Source organism: Kluyveromyces lactis (genome assembly GCF_000002515.2).
Source record: "Kluyveromyces lactis strain NRRL Y-1140 chromosome E complete sequence".
NCBI classification, from domain to species: domain Eukaryota; kingdom Fungi; phylum Ascomycota; class Saccharomycetes; order Saccharomycetales; family Saccharomycetaceae; genus Kluyveromyces; species Kluyveromyces lactis.
In genome coordinates, this window is record NC_006041.1 from 1,635,249 (window position 1) to 1,654,520 (window position 19,272).

At 41.4% G+C, this 19,272-nt stretch overlaps 10 protein-coding genes across 10 annotated transcripts; 4 read left to right on the forward strand and 6 right to left on the reverse strand.

Moving 5' to 3' along the window:
- Window positions 1-142: 142 nt before the first annotated feature.
- Window positions 143-2,179, forward strand: KLLA0_E18371g (uncharacterized protein; the record flags this gene model as incomplete). Its single annotated transcript, XM_454779.1, has 1 exon — window positions 143-2,179. One exon carries the CDS (start codon window positions 143-145, stop codon window positions 2,177-2,179), a length of 2,037 nt encoding a protein of 678 aa, XP_454779.1.
- Window positions 2,180-2,989: 810 nt separating this feature from the next.
- Window positions 2,990-3,718, reverse strand: KLLA0_E18393g (uncharacterized protein; the record flags this gene model as incomplete). Its single annotated transcript, XM_454780.1, has 1 exon — window positions 2,990-3,718. One exon carries the CDS (start codon window positions 3,716-3,718, stop codon window positions 2,990-2,992), a length of 729 nt encoding a protein of 242 aa, XP_454780.1.
- Window positions 3,719-4,166: 448 nt separating this feature from the next.
- Window positions 4,167-4,868, reverse strand: KLLA0_E18415g (uncharacterized protein; the record flags this gene model as incomplete). The annotated part of the gene is made up of 1 exon (XM_454781.1): window positions 4,167-4,868. One exon carries the CDS (start codon window positions 4,866-4,868, stop codon window positions 4,167-4,169), a length of 702 nt encoding a protein of 233 aa, XP_454781.1.
- A 1,390-nt stretch (window positions 4,869-6,258) lies between these two features.
- Window positions 6,259-6,705, forward strand: IRC21 (Irc21p; the record flags this gene model as incomplete). The annotated part of the gene is made up of 1 exon (XM_454784.1): window positions 6,259-6,705. The coding sequence occupies one exon, from the start codon at window positions 6,259-6,261 to the stop codon at window positions 6,703-6,705; it is 447 nt and encodes a 148-aa protein (XP_454784.1).
- Window positions 6,706-7,305: 600 nt separating this feature from the next.
- KLLA0_E18481g (DNA-binding transcription repressor IXR1) lies at window positions 7,306-8,700 on the reverse strand (the record flags this gene model as incomplete). Its single annotated transcript, XM_454785.1, has 1 exon — window positions 7,306-8,700. One exon carries the CDS (start codon window positions 8,698-8,700, stop codon window positions 7,306-7,308), a length of 1,395 nt encoding a protein of 464 aa, XP_454785.1.
- Window positions 8,701-9,864: 1,164 nt separating this feature from the next.
- KLLA0_E18503g (RING finger and CHY zinc finger domain-containing protein) lies at window positions 9,865-11,817 on the reverse strand (the record flags this gene model as incomplete). Its single annotated transcript, XM_454787.1, has 1 exon — window positions 9,865-11,817. The coding sequence occupies one exon, from the start codon at window positions 11,815-11,817 to the stop codon at window positions 9,865-9,867; it is 1,953 nt and encodes a 650-aa protein (XP_454787.1).
- Window positions 11,818-12,357: 540 nt separating this feature from the next.
- TVP18 (Tvp18p) lies at window positions 12,358-12,873 on the forward strand (the record flags this gene model as incomplete). The annotated part of the gene is made up of 1 exon (XM_454788.1): window positions 12,358-12,873. The coding sequence occupies one exon, from the start codon at window positions 12,358-12,360 to the stop codon at window positions 12,871-12,873; it is 516 nt and encodes a 171-aa protein (XP_454788.1).
- A 141-nt stretch (window positions 12,874-13,014) lies between these two features.
- On the reverse strand, window positions 13,015-14,310 carry MOT3 (Mot3p; the record flags this gene model as incomplete). Its single annotated transcript, XM_454789.1, has 1 exon — window positions 13,015-14,310. The coding sequence occupies one exon, from the start codon at window positions 14,308-14,310 to the stop codon at window positions 13,015-13,017; it is 1,296 nt and encodes a 431-aa protein (XP_454789.1).
- A 2,390-nt stretch (window positions 14,311-16,700) lies between these two features.
- NAT4 (N-terminal L-serine N(alpha)-acetyltransferase NatD) lies at window positions 16,701-17,348 on the reverse strand (the record flags this gene model as incomplete). Its single annotated transcript, XM_454790.1, has 1 exon — window positions 16,701-17,348. One exon carries the CDS (start codon window positions 17,346-17,348, stop codon window positions 16,701-16,703), a length of 648 nt encoding a protein of 215 aa, XP_454790.1.
- A 295-nt stretch (window positions 17,349-17,643) lies between these two features.
- Window positions 17,644-18,768, forward strand: NEM1 (Nem1-Spo7 phosphatase catalytic subunit NEM1; the record flags this gene model as incomplete). The annotated part of the gene is made up of 1 exon (XM_454792.1): window positions 17,644-18,768. One exon carries the CDS (start codon window positions 17,644-17,646, stop codon window positions 18,766-18,768), a length of 1,125 nt encoding a protein of 374 aa, XP_454792.1.
- Between the last annotated feature and the right edge of the window lie 504 nt (window positions 18,769-19,272).

A 19,272-nucleotide genomic window follows, 5' to 3' on the forward strand; every position in this document is an offset into this window, starting at 1 on the left:
ATGAATATAAATAAGGGTCCCTTTTTCAACTATTCAATAGGATGTTGGTAACTTATACGTTATACTATCACAATGATTTGAGTTCACCGCTACAACGAAACAAAACACAAAACACAAAACACAAACACTCAATACCACAAAAATGTCAACACAACACATTTTTGACCCAGTTACCGATACTGAGATCAGAACCACTTCCAAGCTTTTGAAAGATTTGAACGGTGATGCCAAGTTGCACTTCCTTCAAATCGACAGATTGGATCCTCCAAAGGACAAGGCTATTCAATACTTGAACATTGAACGTTACGGCGGTGGTAAATTGCCATACATCCCAAGAAGAACATATGCTTATTACTACATCAATGACAAGATGCCTTTGTTCAAGGCAATCGTTAACGTCAGTGAAAACCACGTGATCTGTAATGTCGAAACCCCAGAAGGTACCATTGGTCCATTGTTGCCAGAAGACATGGCCAAGGCAGAAGAAGCATCCCTAAAGCATCCAGCAGTGCTCGCAGAAATTGCCAAGTTGAAGCTAGACCAAGCTTCCTACAACCACGCAAACTTGGGTAAATTAAGTTACAAAGTCGTCTCAGAACCATGGATGTACGGTACTGATTCTCCAAATGATAAGACCCCAATGCTACAATGTTACATGTACTTGAAACTAGACCATCCCGATGCTAACCATTACTCCGTGCCATTGAGGTTTTCACCAGTTTTCGAATACTTGTCTTTGAAATTTGTTAGAATGGATTATTTACCTTCTGGTGCTGATGAACTATACATCAAAGAAACTTTACCATTCAAGGCAATCCCAACTGTCGAATACCACCCAGACGTCATCGAGAACTTCCAGGAACGTGAAGGCTTGAAACCATTACTCATCCAACAACCTGAAGGTGCCTCTTTCAACGTTGACGGTACAAAGATCACTTGGCAAGGTTGGGAATTTAGAGTCGCTACGAACTGTAGGGAAGGTTTCGCGTTGTATGATGTTCACTTCAAGGGCAGATCCTTGATCTATCGTGGAAGTCTCGAAGAGATGACCGTTCCGTACCTTGACAGTCGCGCTCCGTACCACAGGAAGCAAGCCTTCGATCTAGGTGATTGTGGGTTCGGTAACACTGCGAATTCTTTGGCTTTAGGCTGCCATTGTTTGGGTGTTATCAAATATTTGGATACAACAAGAGCCGACGCAGATGGTAGTCCAGTTTTGATTCCATCAACCATCTGTATGCACGAACAAGACTACGGTTTGCTATTCTTGCACCAGAACTACAGAACTGGTTCTACTGTTGCAACCAGAAGAAGAGAATTTGTCATTCAAACAATCGCAACCGTCGCTAACTATGAATATATCATCAACTTGATCTTCGATCAAGCTGGTGCCATTACAGTGCAAGTTAGAGCCACCGGTATTTTATCCACTATGCCAAATGATGAGGGATGTGTGACCGATTGGGCCACTCCAGTTGGCCCAGGCGTTACCGCAGCCTTCCACCAACATTTACTTTCATTCAGATTCGATATGAGATTGGACGGTGATAAGAACACCGTTGTGTACGATGACTACTTGCCAATGGAAGAGAACACAGCTCTAAATCCATATAACATTGGTGCCACTCAAAAGAGAACTTTTGTTGAAAAATCGGGTTCCATCGATCAATCTCCATTCACTAATAGAACATATAAGGTGATTAACGAAAACTCAATCAACCCGGTAACTAAGAAGCCAGTCGGTTACAAGTTCGAAATGCCAGCTAAACAAATGATCTTGGCTTCTAAGGATTCATACAACGTTAAGAGAGCTCACTTCGCAACTAAACAAATTTGGGTCACCAAGTACGCAGAAGACAGAATGTATGCAGCTGGTGAATTCACTAACCAGTCGACCGAAGACACCGGTCTAAAGGTTTGGGCAGATGGGTCTGAAAGCGTTAGAAACACAGACATCGTTGTTTGGCCAACTTTGGCTCTAACACATCCTCCGGTCACTGAACAATTCCCAGTGATGACATCTGATTTCTTGCAATTCTTGATCACTCCAGCTTCGTTCTTCGACCGTAACCCAGCTCTAGATGTCCCACTTGCAAACAACAACTTCAACAAGTCTGTATATTATGAAGATGCTAACAAGGCGGACGGCAAGCCATCGTCCGAGTGTTGTAAGATGTAGAAGTGGTTGATAAAACTAAATATTAAATATTCCCTGTGTAAGCAATTATTGAAAAACTATGAAATGAGCAACTACTAAAGATCCATCAAATGAGCAATAATTACTGTAACGCACTTCCCCTACTTAGCTGGAAATAGTTCAACTATTGAATCGCATTTAATACAAGTAAGTTCAATTGTATTCTTAGCCAAAGCTGTTGCCTTGATTTCGTCGAGTTCTGCCTTGCACGAAATCCACGAGCACGATATGTGTGGAATCTAAAAGCGCATCCAGCGCATATTCTTTCTGGGTTCATCTTATCCCAAGGAACCAGTGCCGGTGAACTCTTGAAACCATTGTGACAACCATAACATTTTTGTCCAGGTTTAGCCTCCAGACGTTGCCATGGCTTCACATTAGGATCTCTATACGTAACATTCTTACATTTCACGCATGGAAAACTTTCCACTTCTAAACCATCTGGTAAGCTTCCTTTTACAAGAGGTAAAACTTCAGTCTTGTGCAACTCTGATTTTGAGGGTATATAATTGTACTTGTTATCCAAAAACCGCGTTGCGGTTCTCGTATACCTTGCATGGCAACTATCACATATTCTATTTTTATCTAGCTTTGACCAAGGCAATCGATACCAGATAACTTCAAATGTTCTTCCACACGAGATACAGTTGCCCGGAGTCTTTACCCTAACGATCTTTCTCAATCGTTTGGTTGTATCTTGGATCGTAACTCCCTCACAGTTCAAACATTTTAACGCAGAAGTTGGACTAGGACTAACTCCATTCTCTTCTCTGTACTTTTACTTTATAGTCTTTACATTGCCTCTATTGTGTATAAAAGTGCAATCCGTGTTTCGACATCTATACCAACTGAACCGTTGGTAATGGTCACAGTTGGGGAAATCCGTTTCCCAAAATATACCTTGTCATTATACCATGTCATGGATGTATCAGTTTTGCAACTGTTGCAATGACCTTTTTTTCGACTTTGATTGTACAAATCTTCTCTTCGGTTATCAAATACCACAGTACCAGCACACTTGAGACAGGGGAAAGCTATCGTGGGGGTTCCATCATCAAGGAATGACTTGATCGAACCCTGCTTCAACGCTGTTTCTCTTTCTGCCTTGGTGACCACAGAAAGACACTCTTTATTCGAGCACATGGTTCTGGAGACTCTGAAAGTACAATAACATTTCTGACACATTTTGATAACCTGAGAAGATAGTGTCAAGTTTCCATTCCAGGAAGCTGGAGCCCATTTATCGAGCGAGCATTTACAGGAACAGCAATTGTATGCCTCCTGCTTAGTGGAAGTCAGTATTATTTGATGTTCTGTGAGATAAATATTATTTTCTGCAACACGGAAGTCGTATGAACGTTCATATTGCCCAGTATCTGTGCATTCAAAAGAGTATAATGGGTTGTTTATAGCAATAGGGTCTCGTCTCAAAAAAGGACCAACACCGTAGATTTCAGGGAATGCACCCTTGACGGTTGCCTTTCTGATACATCCAGATCTAGTTAGCAATGATTTAAGCATTTCAATATTGAAACCAGGGGTAATGACAATATTGTAAGTGTCTTGAATATTCCAACCCTCCCTTGATATGTGGGCTGGTATAAAAGAAATGCTGATATTTAACCCCAATGATCTGCATATTGCAATGGCACCATCCTTGATGGGATTGTAAACCGATCAGATAGAGATATACGAGAAGGGTCTCTTATCTGAATAACCATCGCTATCCATCAAACCTGTCATTAAGGACTCTCTCACAAGTGGTTCATCGTAGCTATACTTTTTGGAAAGTTCTTTTCCTTGTTTACTATAAACTCGAGATTCTTGACTACATTCCAGAATGGAATGCCTGTTGTCAATAACCTTAACTTCCCAGGTTTGTTGAATAAAAATGCTGTTGCACCTAAATTTTCCATGCAATTTACCATTCTCATACTCAAACCCAGATTTCGCCGTACCTTTTCAAAGTCTAATTGACATCGTGATCTTCTTTGTTTAATGCAAACATTGAACACCTTCTATAGCCGTCGCCTAACCAGAACCCTAAAAGCCATGCCAATGCCCCGAGCTCCCGATCACTGATAGGTTTGTTGAACAATGATTCCAATTGTGTACGCATAAAGGAAGTTTGTTTATTTACTGCACTCAATTGGATTCTCGTCTTCTGCCTGATTGGCTCATGCAACTTGTCTATCCTTATGACTTCAGCAGACCATGAAATATTGTGGGCATCTGAGCTCTTTTGCATGCGGAACAATGGGGGCTCGTCACTGATAGCCAAATCTTCAGTCTGAGCACGTAAGAGCCCTTCTTGCATTTTATCGTGTATTTCTTGTTCACTATCAAGGGCAGCTTGTGAGTCATAATCTTTTACTCTTTCAGTTAAACGGAAATCGTTTATATCGTCTTCGAGATCTTCTTCGTCATTCAATTCTATATCATGAACACCACTGTCATCTGCATTATCAGGCTCTTCATCAACTACCACTATATCAGAAGTGGGAACGATACCACCATCGTTCTCATCGACAGCAGTATCGTCAGAATCCACGGTGGTATTACCAGCTGGTATGACCCCAGGTTCCAACAGCCTTTCTTCTGGATTACGTCTATCCTGAAACATTCCTTCAATATACGGTTTGATAACATCAAAGCTTGAGAACCCGAACATCTCAACCTTATCATATCAAAGGAAGCAAAATTCACATCTTTATTCTTATGGGCACGATGTGGACTAAGCTGAGTGATTTCAAACATTCTTTCATGGCAGTTAATGATGCTCTGCACGAAATTGGCAGACCCATCTGAGGACAATACTTCTTCCTCTATCGTGACATCTTCTATGGGCTTTAGACTGCCATCAGCCATGAATACCAAAGTCCCCGCTGCAACACTCATTATATGATCAGTATGCCTTTAACCCACCTAGTGCCTTGCTATAGAACAACGATAAAGTAGGTTGAAAAAACGATACTCTAATCATTAGATTCTGATGAAGAGATTTATATACCAATGAATTAGCCGCTGAAGTCACTAATAAGGGTAAACGAAAAACTATTGGAACTTAAAATGACAAAAAGATGTAGAGATGACCGTACCGTACCACAGGAAGCAAGCCTTCGACTTAGGTAAATGTGGCTTGCCATTCTTGCACCAGAACTGCAAAACCGGTTTTACCGTTGCAGACCAGAACAGGGGGATTTGTCATTCAAACGTCCGCAAGCATTACCAACTATGAATATATCATCAACATAACCTTCAATAAAAACAGTTCTATCATCACAGAGAATATCAGAGCAACTGGAGACCTAGCTACAATATCAAATAATGGAACCTATGTCACGGATAGTGTCACTCCGATAAGTTCAGATGTTAAGCAAGCTTAATTCTAAGCAGAGAAGATCTGCGTCTCCAAGCACACAGATGAAAGAAAGATTATATGCAGCTCATGAATCCACCAACCAGTTTACTGTTGACGCTGGTCTTAAGGTTTGGGTTGATAAAGCTGAAAGCGTCAGAAACACAGACAATGTTGTACGACCAACATTAGCATTAGCACACGCTCCAGTTATTGAACAATTCCTGATCACTCTAACCTCATTTTTTTTCGACCACAATTCACCACTAGACGTACCATTGGCCAACAACAAATTCAACCAGTCGGTATCCGAATGAGGCCAGAAGTAGAGTTTAATCCTCGAATCTAGTTAATTGTTTAATATTCCCCCTACTCATGAGAAAATATCATGTCTGAAAGTATTTAGTAATCGTCCGCACTACATAATAGGTTGGCAGAGTTACCAGGGTAGCTGAACTGGTTGCCACTCATAACCTATACAGGACGCTATACTTAGTGTGAAAGATGCCTAATTGACAACTCGTATTATTTTCCTTTCCTTCATTTCCAATTTTCTTCAGACAAAGGTTATGAGAAATAGTCTGAAACCTAAAAAGCTCATCGATTGATTCTTTGACATAAAAAAAACAGAATACAGGGAAATAACTTAACAACAGCACAACTCCTTGGGCGTTCGGACTGCGAGCTTCGATACAATAGGAAAATGCTTCCCCCTCGACAACCAGGATGTTCTACCCTAGCACCACCGTCAGGGTCGGACGGCCCAAAGGGCAGTGGACGATCTAAAGTTGCATTAAAGCCAGGCCATGGTCCATTAGATTGGCAACAGTTACAACAAGATAAAGGGATGAAAGGTGAGTTAGTATACGGAGTAGGGTCTCCTATTCCACCTTTCAGGATACAACCACCGTTACGTGTAAATAAAGAAGCGTTGAAGGCAAATAAAGATAACTTTTGGTGTGTTATCAATAGGAAAGTGTACTGCATCAAAGCATATTTATCATACCATCCTGGTGGCGAAGTGATATTGAAACAGTGCGCGGGTAAAGACGTAACGTCTTTGTTCAACAAATACCATCGATGGGTCAACTACGAACGGCTATTGGAGACGTGTTTTATCGGAATGTACGTTGGATCTGCGGAAATATAACGGAGAAGTCGTATATGCCTTCATTACTTAGCGTAACTAAAGATGCATAGAGTTTTAAGTGTTAATGATGGAGTCAAAATCTTGAAATAAAGAAAGGGAAATATATACATACATGCATACATATATATATATATATACTTTAAACAACAGGCGTTACTCAAAAAGCAAGTCCTAGACACAGAAAGTTCAGTATTTTCACTTCTTTTCATCCCAAGGGACGTTTCTAAATGTACAATAGTTAAGAAAAAAAATTACCAATAAACATTGGAATGTGGTTGTCGTTTTGATGGAGATAGTAAAAAAAAAAAAGAGGGTATGGTGAGGTGAAATTGGATAGTGGTAAGAGGTGAGATTCAAAATTAGACGCATAGGTAAGGTGCAACTCTCAGTTTAGGAACTGTCTTCAAAAGTCTTTTGATATTTTATTTCATTTTTGATTATTCTGGTGGAATATTTTCTTCCTCTTTATGATAACGATGGTAACAATACAATACAATACAATACAACAAAGGTATATTCCGTGTGTAAATTAGGGAGAGGGCAGACAGGGTTTTAAGTTGGAAAAAAATAAAAACGCAAACAAAAAGACGGTAGACGGAATCATTCTGCAGCAGCTTCAGCTTCATGTTCCGCATAAGATTCTTCCCATTCCTTTAATTTTAACTTGTAGGAATCTGTGTATTTTTGTTTGGAAGGGCCGTCCAATTCTCTCCATTTTTCACCAATCAGTTTGGTGATTTCGATCAAAGTCTTATCTGGTTGTTCTTCCACGAGTAATGGTCGTATATCCTTTGTGAATTGTAAGAAGGGACCGGAAGGTCTCTTTGGAGGCAAAGTCTCCTCGTATTTCTTTCTAGCGATTCTATATTTCTCCCAGTTGGTCTTAAATTGATCGAAGAAAGGTTTCTTTTCCTCGTCGGTCATAGATTTCCATTTGGCACTCGATAATTTTGATAGTTCTGGCACTTTTGCATCAGGGTATTGCTTTAAAAGTTCTGGACGAATCGAGATGGAGAACAAGAAATAAGCGGACGAAGGTCTCTTGGGACCTTGTTTCTTCAATTCTTTACGTTTTGCGATACGTGTTTGAGTAATGGAAAGTTTCTTGACAGGAGGTTGGGCAGTTTTCCCGGATCCATTGGTGGAAGGAGATGCCGACCCAGCGGATCTTTTCCCAGATTTGGGTCCTGGTTGATTACCACCGCGTCTTTGAGCACCAGCACCACCTGGAACGCCAGCCGCGTTAACAGCACCGCTACCACTACCGCCGCTTTGACCACCCAAAAACTGGAACTGGCTTGGTATTTGGACCTGAGAATCCATTATCTGTTGCTGTGCGTAGTACCTAGGGGAAATCTGACCAGCAGCCTGACCATAATGCTGTTGCATGGAAGCATGGGCCTGGGCTTGTGCTTGAGCCTGGGCTTGAGCTTGAGCCTGGGCTTGAGCTTGAGCCTGGGCTTGAGCTTGAGCCTGTGCTTGTGCCTGCGCCTGAGCCTGAGCCTGCGCCGCTTGTACCTGCGCTTGCTGCTGCTGCTGAGACCCCGGTTGATTCTGCTGTCTTTGATTAAACTGCGCCAAGATCTGGTTCAACATCGCGTCAGAAACCTGATGGCCTGGCATGGGCATTTGCATCTGCATCTGCAGCGGTAAAGACGACACGCCCTGTTCAGACGAATTCGCGACACCACCCATCGAATTCTGAGGAGCAAAGTAGTTATGGAATTGGTACTGCGAATAACCGGCGCCATTACCACCGGCCATCGGATGGCCTGCGCCAGCTTGAGAAGATTGAACGCCAGATTGCGCAGGGACTGAATTCGAGTTGCCTGAATTCACCTGGCCAGCTGAATGCTGGCCACTCAACATATGGTAAGATTGTGGTGATTGCACTTGCATGGAAACGGGCACGCCGTGTCCTTGCTGCGCGTGTTCTTGTTCGCCAGAATACATCAAATCCTGATGTTCGCTATGTCCTTGGTTATTGAGATTCATAGTCGCGGTAAGATAATCACGGTATAAACTTCAGTATGGTATCTTAATTCCTGAAATAATCAATTAACAGTCAAAAGTAAAATCAAATAACAAACGTCAATAACGTATCAGCACCTGCACCGTTGATTTTCAATGTTTATGTCTGTTGTCTGCTCTTTATTGTTTATTGTTTATTTGTTCTCAGCGAAGTTCTGCTAATTTTCTTTTCAACCTGGAAATAAACCGAGAAACGAAAAATTCTGTGAAAAAATGGGAGGGGCCCGTTTTCCCCTAGAAGGGGTCGTAGAGGGGAAGAAGAAGGGGGCACATTACGGAGGGTAACGGGCTGTTTCTCAGCTCGTTACTATCTCCTTAGTATATCCTATTGCTCTGACTGGTGGATTGGATCCGATCCAGTCGCTTTCTGTCCTGTATTATAGTATGGTTTCGCGTGTCTGATCCTGTCGTTTTAGAAGATCGTGTACTGTACTTACTCTACTCACCTTCCTCACAAAACAACGTGAAGTCGTGATCTCTCTTCTTTCTATATATGTTTCTCTGATGTAGCAGCTCTGCTCTTTGTACTGGGAAGCTTTTCTCTCTGTGCCGTTCCTTGGGCAGGAAAAGGAAAAAAAAATTACTCACTGGGAGAGTGCTAGACGGACCGAGGTTGAGGTTGCTAGACAGATGTCTGTCTGACAAGCTGTCTGGCCCGTCTGTTCCATCCATTCTGAGTTCCTTAAGACAGGGCCTTCGGCCCTGTCTTTAGACGGTTCTTAGCCAGGGGGAGTCTGGCAGCCTCATGTGATAATTACACAAATCTATGTACAAATGGTTTCCTAAACGACTGGAAGAAGGATCAGAAAGCATTGCATGTTGTACTCTTCTAGAAACCCATTCCCGTCTTCACTGTAGTGTTTTGAACGAATCGTACCAAACAGGAACACTATCCTTTTAACCAGTATTTCTCCCTCCCTGGGCTTAATTCTCGGCAGTAGCTACTGAACTAGGTTCACCTGATTTAGTTCTGCCATATAAGATGTTAATCACGTGTGCCATGGTAAGAGGTGGAGAGGACTCGACCAGGATAATTACACGACGTAGCTCTGTGGAAGGCATCTAACATGTATTAAAGAGAAGCACTTATCCCATACTTATATATCTATGTACTCATCATATATCATCTCATATATCATCCTCGTCACTCGATGATAAACCTTGATGTGTCGACCCCAAGAATTGAGCAAACGCCTGTGATAGTTGCGGCAACGCAGAGGTGTCTGGAGCCTGTTTTGATATGAAATTAGTAATCCTCGTTGCAAATCCGAGCCCGTCATAGTCATCGTCATCATCATCGTCCTGTTTGTTTTCGGCTGACCCTCCAGTACGGGGATTACCTCGCCTCGTTTCCACCATTCCTCGCAAATAATCATCCATTTGCCTTAAACGGTCTTGATCTAATGACCAGTTCGAATTCAAGTTCACAGTCTCCCTCTGGAAATTTGAATGAAGCAATTCATCACGCAGTTGTTGTAATTCTTGGTTATTCTGTTGTTGGAATGCTGACAATGAGGACGTTAATGTTGGTCTACGATCCGTATGGGCATTGCTGCCTGAACGACTGTGGGTACGAGAAGCAGGTGTGGTATCATTGCTGGAACTGGTTCTTCCAATAATATCGGCCTCCTCTGGTTTGATCAATTCCAACTGTCTGGTATTGTAACTCCCACATTGCTGGCAACATAACCCTAAGATATGGTAATCCACCATAGACTTTTTGCGACAGTCGTTACATTGTACCTTACATTTCCAAAAACAATACGGCTCAGGTAACCTGTAATCTTGAATCTCTTGGTGTAATATCCTAAACTCTCTTTCCATGTTAATCACAGAGACATTACAGTTGGGACACTTATATGAATGTTTGATATATTCATCAAAACAATGCTGATGGATGGCATGGCCACAGGGGTCCATATAAACCACAGCCATCGTACTGGTGAACATATACTCGCGACAGATTGGACAATTCGACCTTGTAGAGTTCTCTATACATTTATGGTTCCCCAATAACTCAATGGAAAGACATGCATCACATTGGTCACAATGGAAGAAATCTTGTCCCAACCCAAGTCCAAGTCGACATATCCCACACTTATCACAATGGTATATATCTTTAGTCTCGTCATTATCGTAAAGTATGCATATTGGGCAATAGTATAATGCAAATTCAATGCCACAATGATCACAGTGTGTTGATGGCGCCTGATAGTGGAAACAACTCGTGCAAAGAATCCATTGCGTCGCCTCCCTTTGGAAATGATGGTCATCGATTTCTTCATCATGACAGAACCGGCAAGATACCCACTTGTTACATTGACTGCAGAGTAACTTACAGTTCCGCTGGTAATGCGGACACCCTCGAACCCCAGGTATTTGGTCTATATCCTTCTTATCCTCTTCAGTGGGTTCTGGCGGATCGAAATTGTATTCCGATACATGATTACCCTTAGAGACCAGCTCGTCAGATTCATGCGAATGCGAACAACCGGTATGCTCGCTTGGTACAGTGGCATGCTTCATCATTAGCGTTTGGATCATGGATGCCTTTTGTGTTTCTGACAAATCAACCAACGCTCTGATTTTTTTGATCCTCGACCTTAACGCATCCTCATCCTGATTGAATTTTACATCCCAATGCGTTAATTCCGTATATTCTTTATCCATTGGCATCACTAAATCGTTCGTGTACATCGTCGGATGCATCACCGAATGAACCTTAGTCACAACAGTAGGATCGGTATGCTCCGGACCCTTTATCTCCTCATTGGCAATACCGATACCAGCACTAGCCTTATCCTTTGAATCAGTACCTGATTCATCCCTTGTACCTTTTTTGCCATCGTCATGCGGAGAAGAACTTCCCCGTTCTGCATACGAAGGTAGGTTCAGTAACATAGTATCCCACCTCGCCTTGAGTGTCTGTAAACGATCCAGCGCCCCGCTAAAAGTAGCACCCCCCTGCAAGTCTGACATAAAACTATCCCATTGAAACTTCAACGAAAGCCGCGAAAGATCAGGGAATCCTCTGCCCAACGTCTCCCAATCGCTATCTTCATCACCGCTGGAAAGACTCATTTATAATCTTCTGTGCACCAATAGGAAACCTTGATAACTACAATGTCAGAAAAATCTCTTATTCCAGTCTTGCTGCATGTAAAGCAATAAGATATGGTGTGTATTCTAAGGCCTTTTACCTATATCTCCTCTGATCAACTGTGAAACGGATTCTTCGAACCTTATTGTAAGTCGAGAAAGTGGTGATTCTCATCTACACACATTTTTTCATGTTAAAGTAAAAGAAAGAAAAAATTAATAAAGGCTTTGGTAGAATTTAATGTATATCTGACAACAAAAGAGGTTTGAATGCCAAGTTCTGGATGGTTCATTGATTGATATCTTCAAGTTGTTATACTAATTGAAAGAGTTTTTTCATATATTTGACTGCTGTTGTACTACCCACTTGGTGAAAAGGATTACTCAGCGCAATTTTTGTGAATATCTTTACTGATATTATAATACACAGAGTACGTGAAAGAAAGGGGAGGTACATTTAAATTCCAATTGTTATACAAACAACAATAGCAAACGACATTTGTTCATACTAATTGGAGAAAAATGGTGTCCGTGGGTTTTTTGAAATCGATGTTTAACGTTTCAGGCATGGTAGCCGATTTGAAGTCTTCAAACTTCAGTATTTACGGTCAATGGATTTCATACTTGAATATAATTTTCTGTCTTGCGTTTGGTATTGCCAATATCTTCCATTTCAGTGCAGTCATTGTATTTTCTATCATTGCAATTGTTCAAGGTTTGATAATATTGTTCATTGAAGTACCATTTTTATTGAAGATTTGTCCGTTAAGCGATAACTTCATTGGGTTTGTCAGTAAATTCGACACCAATTTAAGACGTGCCTTGTTCTATTTGGTTATGTGTGCTATTCAATGGTGTTCTATTATCGTTCAAAGTACTAGTTTAATCGTTGTGGCGGTCGGTCTCAGTATTACAGCTACAGTGTACGCACTTGGTGCTGCTGCTGGTCAAGAATTCAAGAATAGTGCTATTCTAAGTGACCGGGGTAGAGTTGCTGCATCAGTGACAAACGAAGCGGTTGTTAGAGACATGCTTTGAACTAGTATGAGGAGAGGTTATATACCATTTTATTTCTTATTATGTATGATTTTTGTCAGTATAAAAATGTAACAGACCCTGTCTGTGTTTCTTCGAATGGAGATTACTAAATAATTGTTACATGATACTACCAACGCGGTGTTAGCTACACTTGCTATCTACTATATAATTCAAACATCTTTTCACCTGGTCCTTGGGCAAAGCGTTTGAATCCAACATGTCTCTGATGGTTGTTGAGGGTTCATTGTTGATTAGACAAATTGTCTCACCAGTGCTTGTGGTTACCAAGTTGGCAGTATTACCAGACCCGTTGTTTACATTCATCAGTATACCAAACAACGTGAATTCGTGTAGGAGATACTGTGTGTGCTTCAGTTTTAAATGTTGAAGCAAGTTGTCCTTACGTTTATGTGTGGATGAACACCATGGGCAATGAAACTTTTTCACGTTTGAATGAGACAGAAGATGTCTCTTTAACCAAGATTTTCGTCTGAATTGTTTCTCACATAGATGACACTGGTACGAGTGATGCGATTCGTGTGGTACGCCATCATGAGTCAACTGTTGCTGTTGTTGATCATGATCTTGGTCACGCCCGTTATTAGGATTGGAAAGAAGCTGTTGCTCATGGGTATTGTGTTCTTTGAAGGTTGAGAAGGAATCTTCACCAGTTCGAATGTTTAAAGGCTGCAGGGCCGTTGAAGGCTGTATATTGTGAGAAAGGTTTTGGGTTTGAGCTTGAAGTTTGACTTGCAGCATTTGTAACTGCTGCAAGTTATGCAATTGTTTATAATGTTGCATTCTATCGATTGAATGCACGGGGACGGCAGGGTGATAGGCCTGCTGCAAATTGTTATTATTACTGTACTGATAGTTCGTGGTATTAGCAGATGTAGAATTAGAGGAGAAAATGCGATTAGTCTGGTTACTTTGAGATAAAGGGAACGTAGGTTGTTGGTGCTGGTACATGTTCTGGTACTGATGCTGTTGCAATTGAGAAGTAGAGTTGATGTTACCGTTATTTGATTGCAGTGACAACAATTGGTTCGAATCATGGCCAGCTGAGTTGAGACTTGAGTTCGAACTCGTGTTGAATCCACCACTACCACCAATGGAGCTGTTATGCGTAAATGCAGATGCCTGCGACTGCGGGAGCTGCTGAGAGTGTTGACTAGAAGCACCATTATTAGTGTAATACACAGGGTGCATCATCACAGGTGTAGTACTACGTTGCATCATCTGATGCTGTGGTTGCTGCTGTTGCTGTTGCTGCTGCTGCTGCACCTGCTGCTGCTGCTGCTGCTGCTGCTGATATTGTGACATCTGAAACAACTGCTGTTTTTGCAACAACTCCTGTTCGTGCTTCACCATAACGTTTCCAAACCCCAGCCCTGAATTCGGACCTATATCAGCATCCGTATTAGTATTTATATTCATGACTCTATCAATTTCACCAAATTAAATATAATGATTATCCCAATGATGAACCGTTATTTTAAAGGGAACCCCACAATCGATCGATCTAAAAGAGAAAATAAAGTTCTCAACGACCAGAGATCCTCTAACCAAGAGATTTCAATGAAAACGAAGCGCGGCTATGTAGAGTTAAAACCTTTGATTCAAGAACTGTTCAAGTTCGACCAGTCTTCGTGATTCTAACTTTTCTTTAAATCTAACTTTAAATCTTACTTTAAAAGTACGGCCTCAGGACTGCAAGTGATTGATGCACTTTTTTTCCGTTTAAAGTCTCGAGGACATTTGCTTAAGTAATTTCGTTCTGAGATTTGGAAAGGCTCAAGCACAATGAAACAAAATTTTCTACACCTAAACACCTGCACACCTCGTACCTGCGTGATCTGAACAAACTCTAACTTCACTCTAGCTTCTCTTTGAAATGAGAGCGAATAAATATTCACTGAAATTCACTCTCCTTGCGCTGTCAATTATGAGAGGGCTATATATTAAATGGCTGCATCCACATATTGCACAAGACAAGCTTCCTCGTTTCTCTAGTCTACCTCATATACTTTCTTTTTTTCTTTTTCCGGTTTTAATTTGGGTTTTTAAGTGGATCATGCTCGAAGCTCGAAGATGCACACGGCTGAACCGTGTTGAAAGAGAGAGACAAGGGAAAAACCAGTGTAGTTTCCGTAGTACCAAGGCTAAGCCAAACCGGTGGGGTACTCTAAGGAATGGAGGGAGAAATGGGAAAAAAAGAAAAACAGGGGCTGAATTAGGCAAAATAATCCACTAGGAAGAATGGTAGTTATGTATGTATTTATCTGTGTCATCGAGAGGTATTTTTTCAATTTTAACTTCTTTTTTTTGTTTTTCCTTTTGTTCCTCTCAGTGTCTGTGAGGGAAAAACTGGGAGCGATGTAGTAGCTTTTGAAATACGTAATCTTCAAGATCCCATTAGTTTTTGATTATCTTATCCAAGACAGGGACACAGGTATGTTTCATTTGGTGCCTGCGGCACTAATTTTTCTTGGTTTACTTGTATTTCAGTCTTTTGACTATTAATGCTTCTGCTATCCTGCTGGGCCTAAAATTTGCCTGCCCTTGCTGTTTGACGAACGGAAACCAAGAGCGAAAAAATCAGACTACTGACAGGGTTCAGTTATGGCAATTTTTTCTATTAATTCTAGCTTTGAAAAACGGGCCGGTATCATAGTAAGTTATTTTACAGACCTAGGCTTTTCGCTGACGTGGTATTTATTCTCATTTCTTAGAAAGATTCGCACGGGGTTAATGATTGGGATGGAGCTAGGTGATACTCCTTACTCTATTCATTCTCGGTGGAAACTGAAGAGTGATCGATACACGAACAACTCACGATGATGGGTTTACGGGTCTTCCGATCATATCTCCTCGTATGTGTTTGTGATCAGATTCTTTTAGTTTGCTTGGCGTCCTTGAATCATTCATATTCGGAGCGCGGAGAGGGCGAAGTTTCAAATAACTGGTGTGATTAACGATTCGGATAGATAGGCAAGAACTAAGATGAGCACAATGGTTGCAAACTAGCTGCAAGGGCTGCTTCCTTGCTCTTCATATGTGAACGAAACTAAAACAAACCTTGACACGTTTTTTCCTTTTTCTACGCCCGTTTCTACGCCAAGTTTATCTTAATTCGTAGTCTGCACTGAAAAAGGAAAAAAAAGAAGGTCTTTAATACCTCAGGGCAAATTTAGGCTACGAACTACGAATCAGCAGAATGCGACTGAAAAGGGTGTTTGCTATATGAATCAAATCGCCTACCTTAGCGTCGGTCTTTCATGAGAATAATCCTTGAGGGTAACTAGGTAAATTGTTTAGGTGCAAATCTGTATGTCATTCTTGCTTTTCATATCTTGTTCAAAGTGTGACAGTGCACCCTATGTGCTGACCACCACTGGGAGCTGTAAATAAACCATTAAGGTTGATAAAGCACCACTGTTGAACGTCTTTTTAACAACCGAAGCTATGATAACTTCCCATTGATGTAATTAGACAGTTACATCAGAAGAATGTACCTTCAAAAGCTTAAATCGTTCATGCACAATAGAAGAGAAAGGGAACACAAAAAAAAAAAAAAAATAGAAAAAAAAAAAAAGATAAGACCCTGCATACATTTTAAGGGTTCCAGTTTCTCTAGGGCACATGCTACAAATTTCTTATACAATAGCCCGTTAGGAACATCCTCGTGGAATGTAAGCCATTTCAAAAGAATAGAGTACTTTTATTTATTGCGTTAAACCCTCTTTCCGTGTGGTTATGTACATATCTGTGCTCTGCATGGAAAAACATCTGCAAACCATTGCAGTGTAGGCTGTAAGGTCCTCAGATTAAGAGGCGCCGATAACCCTGCTCATTCCAATGAGATGCTCAGAGAACTCGACGGTAAGTTGGAACCCTAATCTTTTGTACCATCGACAGGCCACATCATTGGCAGTGAATACGCATAGTTCAATTGACGGACAGGTCAGGTCACGTGCAAGTGGGATAAGTAATCCATTGAAAATAAGAGACCCTAAGCCACGTGACTGGTATTCTCCCATCAGATGGATTTCGTATAGGAACAAACACGGCCGATTCAATTTGGAGTGGTCCAATTCTGGATTCAATGGGTCGGATAATGCCACTGATGTAAAACCTACTATCTTAGTGGTATCTCTCTTGAACAAAACAATGTAGACTAAATCTTTATCCAGCATTTCATCCCATTTGAACCTAATCCATTTCTCGTTTCCCTTTCCTTTATCGTCATCAGTATAATTGTATATCGATGAGCCATGCAGCTCGTAGAACGTGCTCAAATTCTGTTTTATAATGGCAAGGCACTTCGGAAGTGTGGAACCAAGATAGTTTGGATCACCAGAGTGTACTCTATTACTAAATACCTCGCACACAACATCCGAATCACCAGTGCTATTCAATTCTTGGCAGAGTACGCCTGCGACACGTCTCAAGTTTCTACTATGGTAATTGGACATGTCTTAAGTCCATCACAGCTGGTTATTGAAACAGAAGCTCTTTCTATTGCTATTATGCTTCACCAGCGCGTATTAAGCTCCAACTTTTCAACAGTTTTTGTTGACATATTCCATGCCACTACATATTTGAAGCTAACCAACCGAAAATAGAAGGGAAAAAAAAGAAGTAATATATACATTCAGTGAATCGCAAATATAAGGTCAAGAACACTGAACAGTGAGACATAGTCACAATCCTTGGTAGTGGGACGTTGACCAATCAATAGGAGAGGCTTTAAAACATAGCTGTGTTCCAATGAATGCGATCTCTTTTTTGTCAAATGCACTTCCTGCTCCGCAGGAAGTGCCGATCAAAGAGAAGGAGGGTATATTAGTGGATCCGACCCCCACGAATACCCAACCGAACAAAGTAAAAAACAAGACGACGACGGCGTCAACAACAACATCAACAACAACAACGTCAACAGCTACGAATAAAAGGAATAGACCGTTTATGAGATGGATATGGTGCATATTAATATTCCTACCAAACTATTTGCTAATAAAACCTATCATAACGATCTGGTACGTTATCACATTCCCATTGAATTTAATGGAAACCAACACGCAGGGGAACAAAGGATTGATCCAGGTAGGATCAGAAACTGACAGTAGGACCGAGAAACTATCGAAATACGTGGTAGAAGAGGATCTATCACCGACTGATGAGATCATAATAAACCAGGATAAGATGAAACCAAGACCTATTACAGAATATTTAGGGAAATTTCATTTCCCCAAGAAATTAGTACCCCAATCAATGCTACTTTCTACCAGTCGAAAGCTTTTAGTACTCGATCTCGATGAAACGTTGATCCATTCCATGAGTAACAGTAGATCGTTAGGGAACCCAACAGACAAGAACCCTAGTGGCACCACACCAATGATACACCTGGTAGAGGTACGATTCCCGCAGACAAACATATCCACGTTATATAACGTTGCCAAGAGACCGTATTGCGATATGTTTCTCCAACAGACGAGCCAATGGTACGACATTGCCATCTTCACAGCATCCATGAAAGAGTATGCAGACCCAGTAATCGACTGGCTACAACAGACGTGTTCGGTACAGTTTCACTACAGATGGTATAGAGAAGATTGCACACTTCGGCCTGGCGTCGGTTACGTGAAGGACATCGGTACCGTGGCAACCCAAATCGAAACGTCACGTGACCTCTCTCAAATGATTATCATTGATAACAGTCCTATCAGCTACGCAATGCATCTGGACAATGCAATACAAGTACATGGTTGGATCAACGATCCAAGCGACTCGGAACTACTACACCTATTGCCACTACTAAAGGCCATGCGTCACGTGACGGACTCTCGCTGTATACTTGCACTCAAATCAGGTAGAGCATCGATCTCCAACTAACAGTGTTATTACCCTGTCCATAATATAGTACTAATTTGTAGAGATGCGAATATGTAGACAAGCGATTTAGGAACCGAAAGTAATCCCTGAACCGGCATCCAGAAAAGAAAAAGAAAAGGGCTATGTTCCTCCAATTACTCCAATTATTCCGAATGCACCCGAACACCCAGACACGCCACTAGTGGCATACCTCGGATCAGACCGGATACGGAATACATACGCGCTGCGACACTGCTCTCCAATTTTCCACTGTACCACGTGACGCTTGATAGTTTTTTTTTTTTTCTTCACTCCTTTCGACCACGCGCTACTGGATCTTCTGCGGCGACCGCATTCTGTTCTTCCTTTCTTTCCCTCACTTTGATGCGATTCTAACAAGGCGCCAGTCTTTAACTTGGCGCTGTACACCTTCACAAGGTGTGTCTACTTGGTTAATACGTTGACCGAATTACGGTTTGTGTTAGGATATGGATCGTTAATAGCATATAGGCGTATTGTATAAGC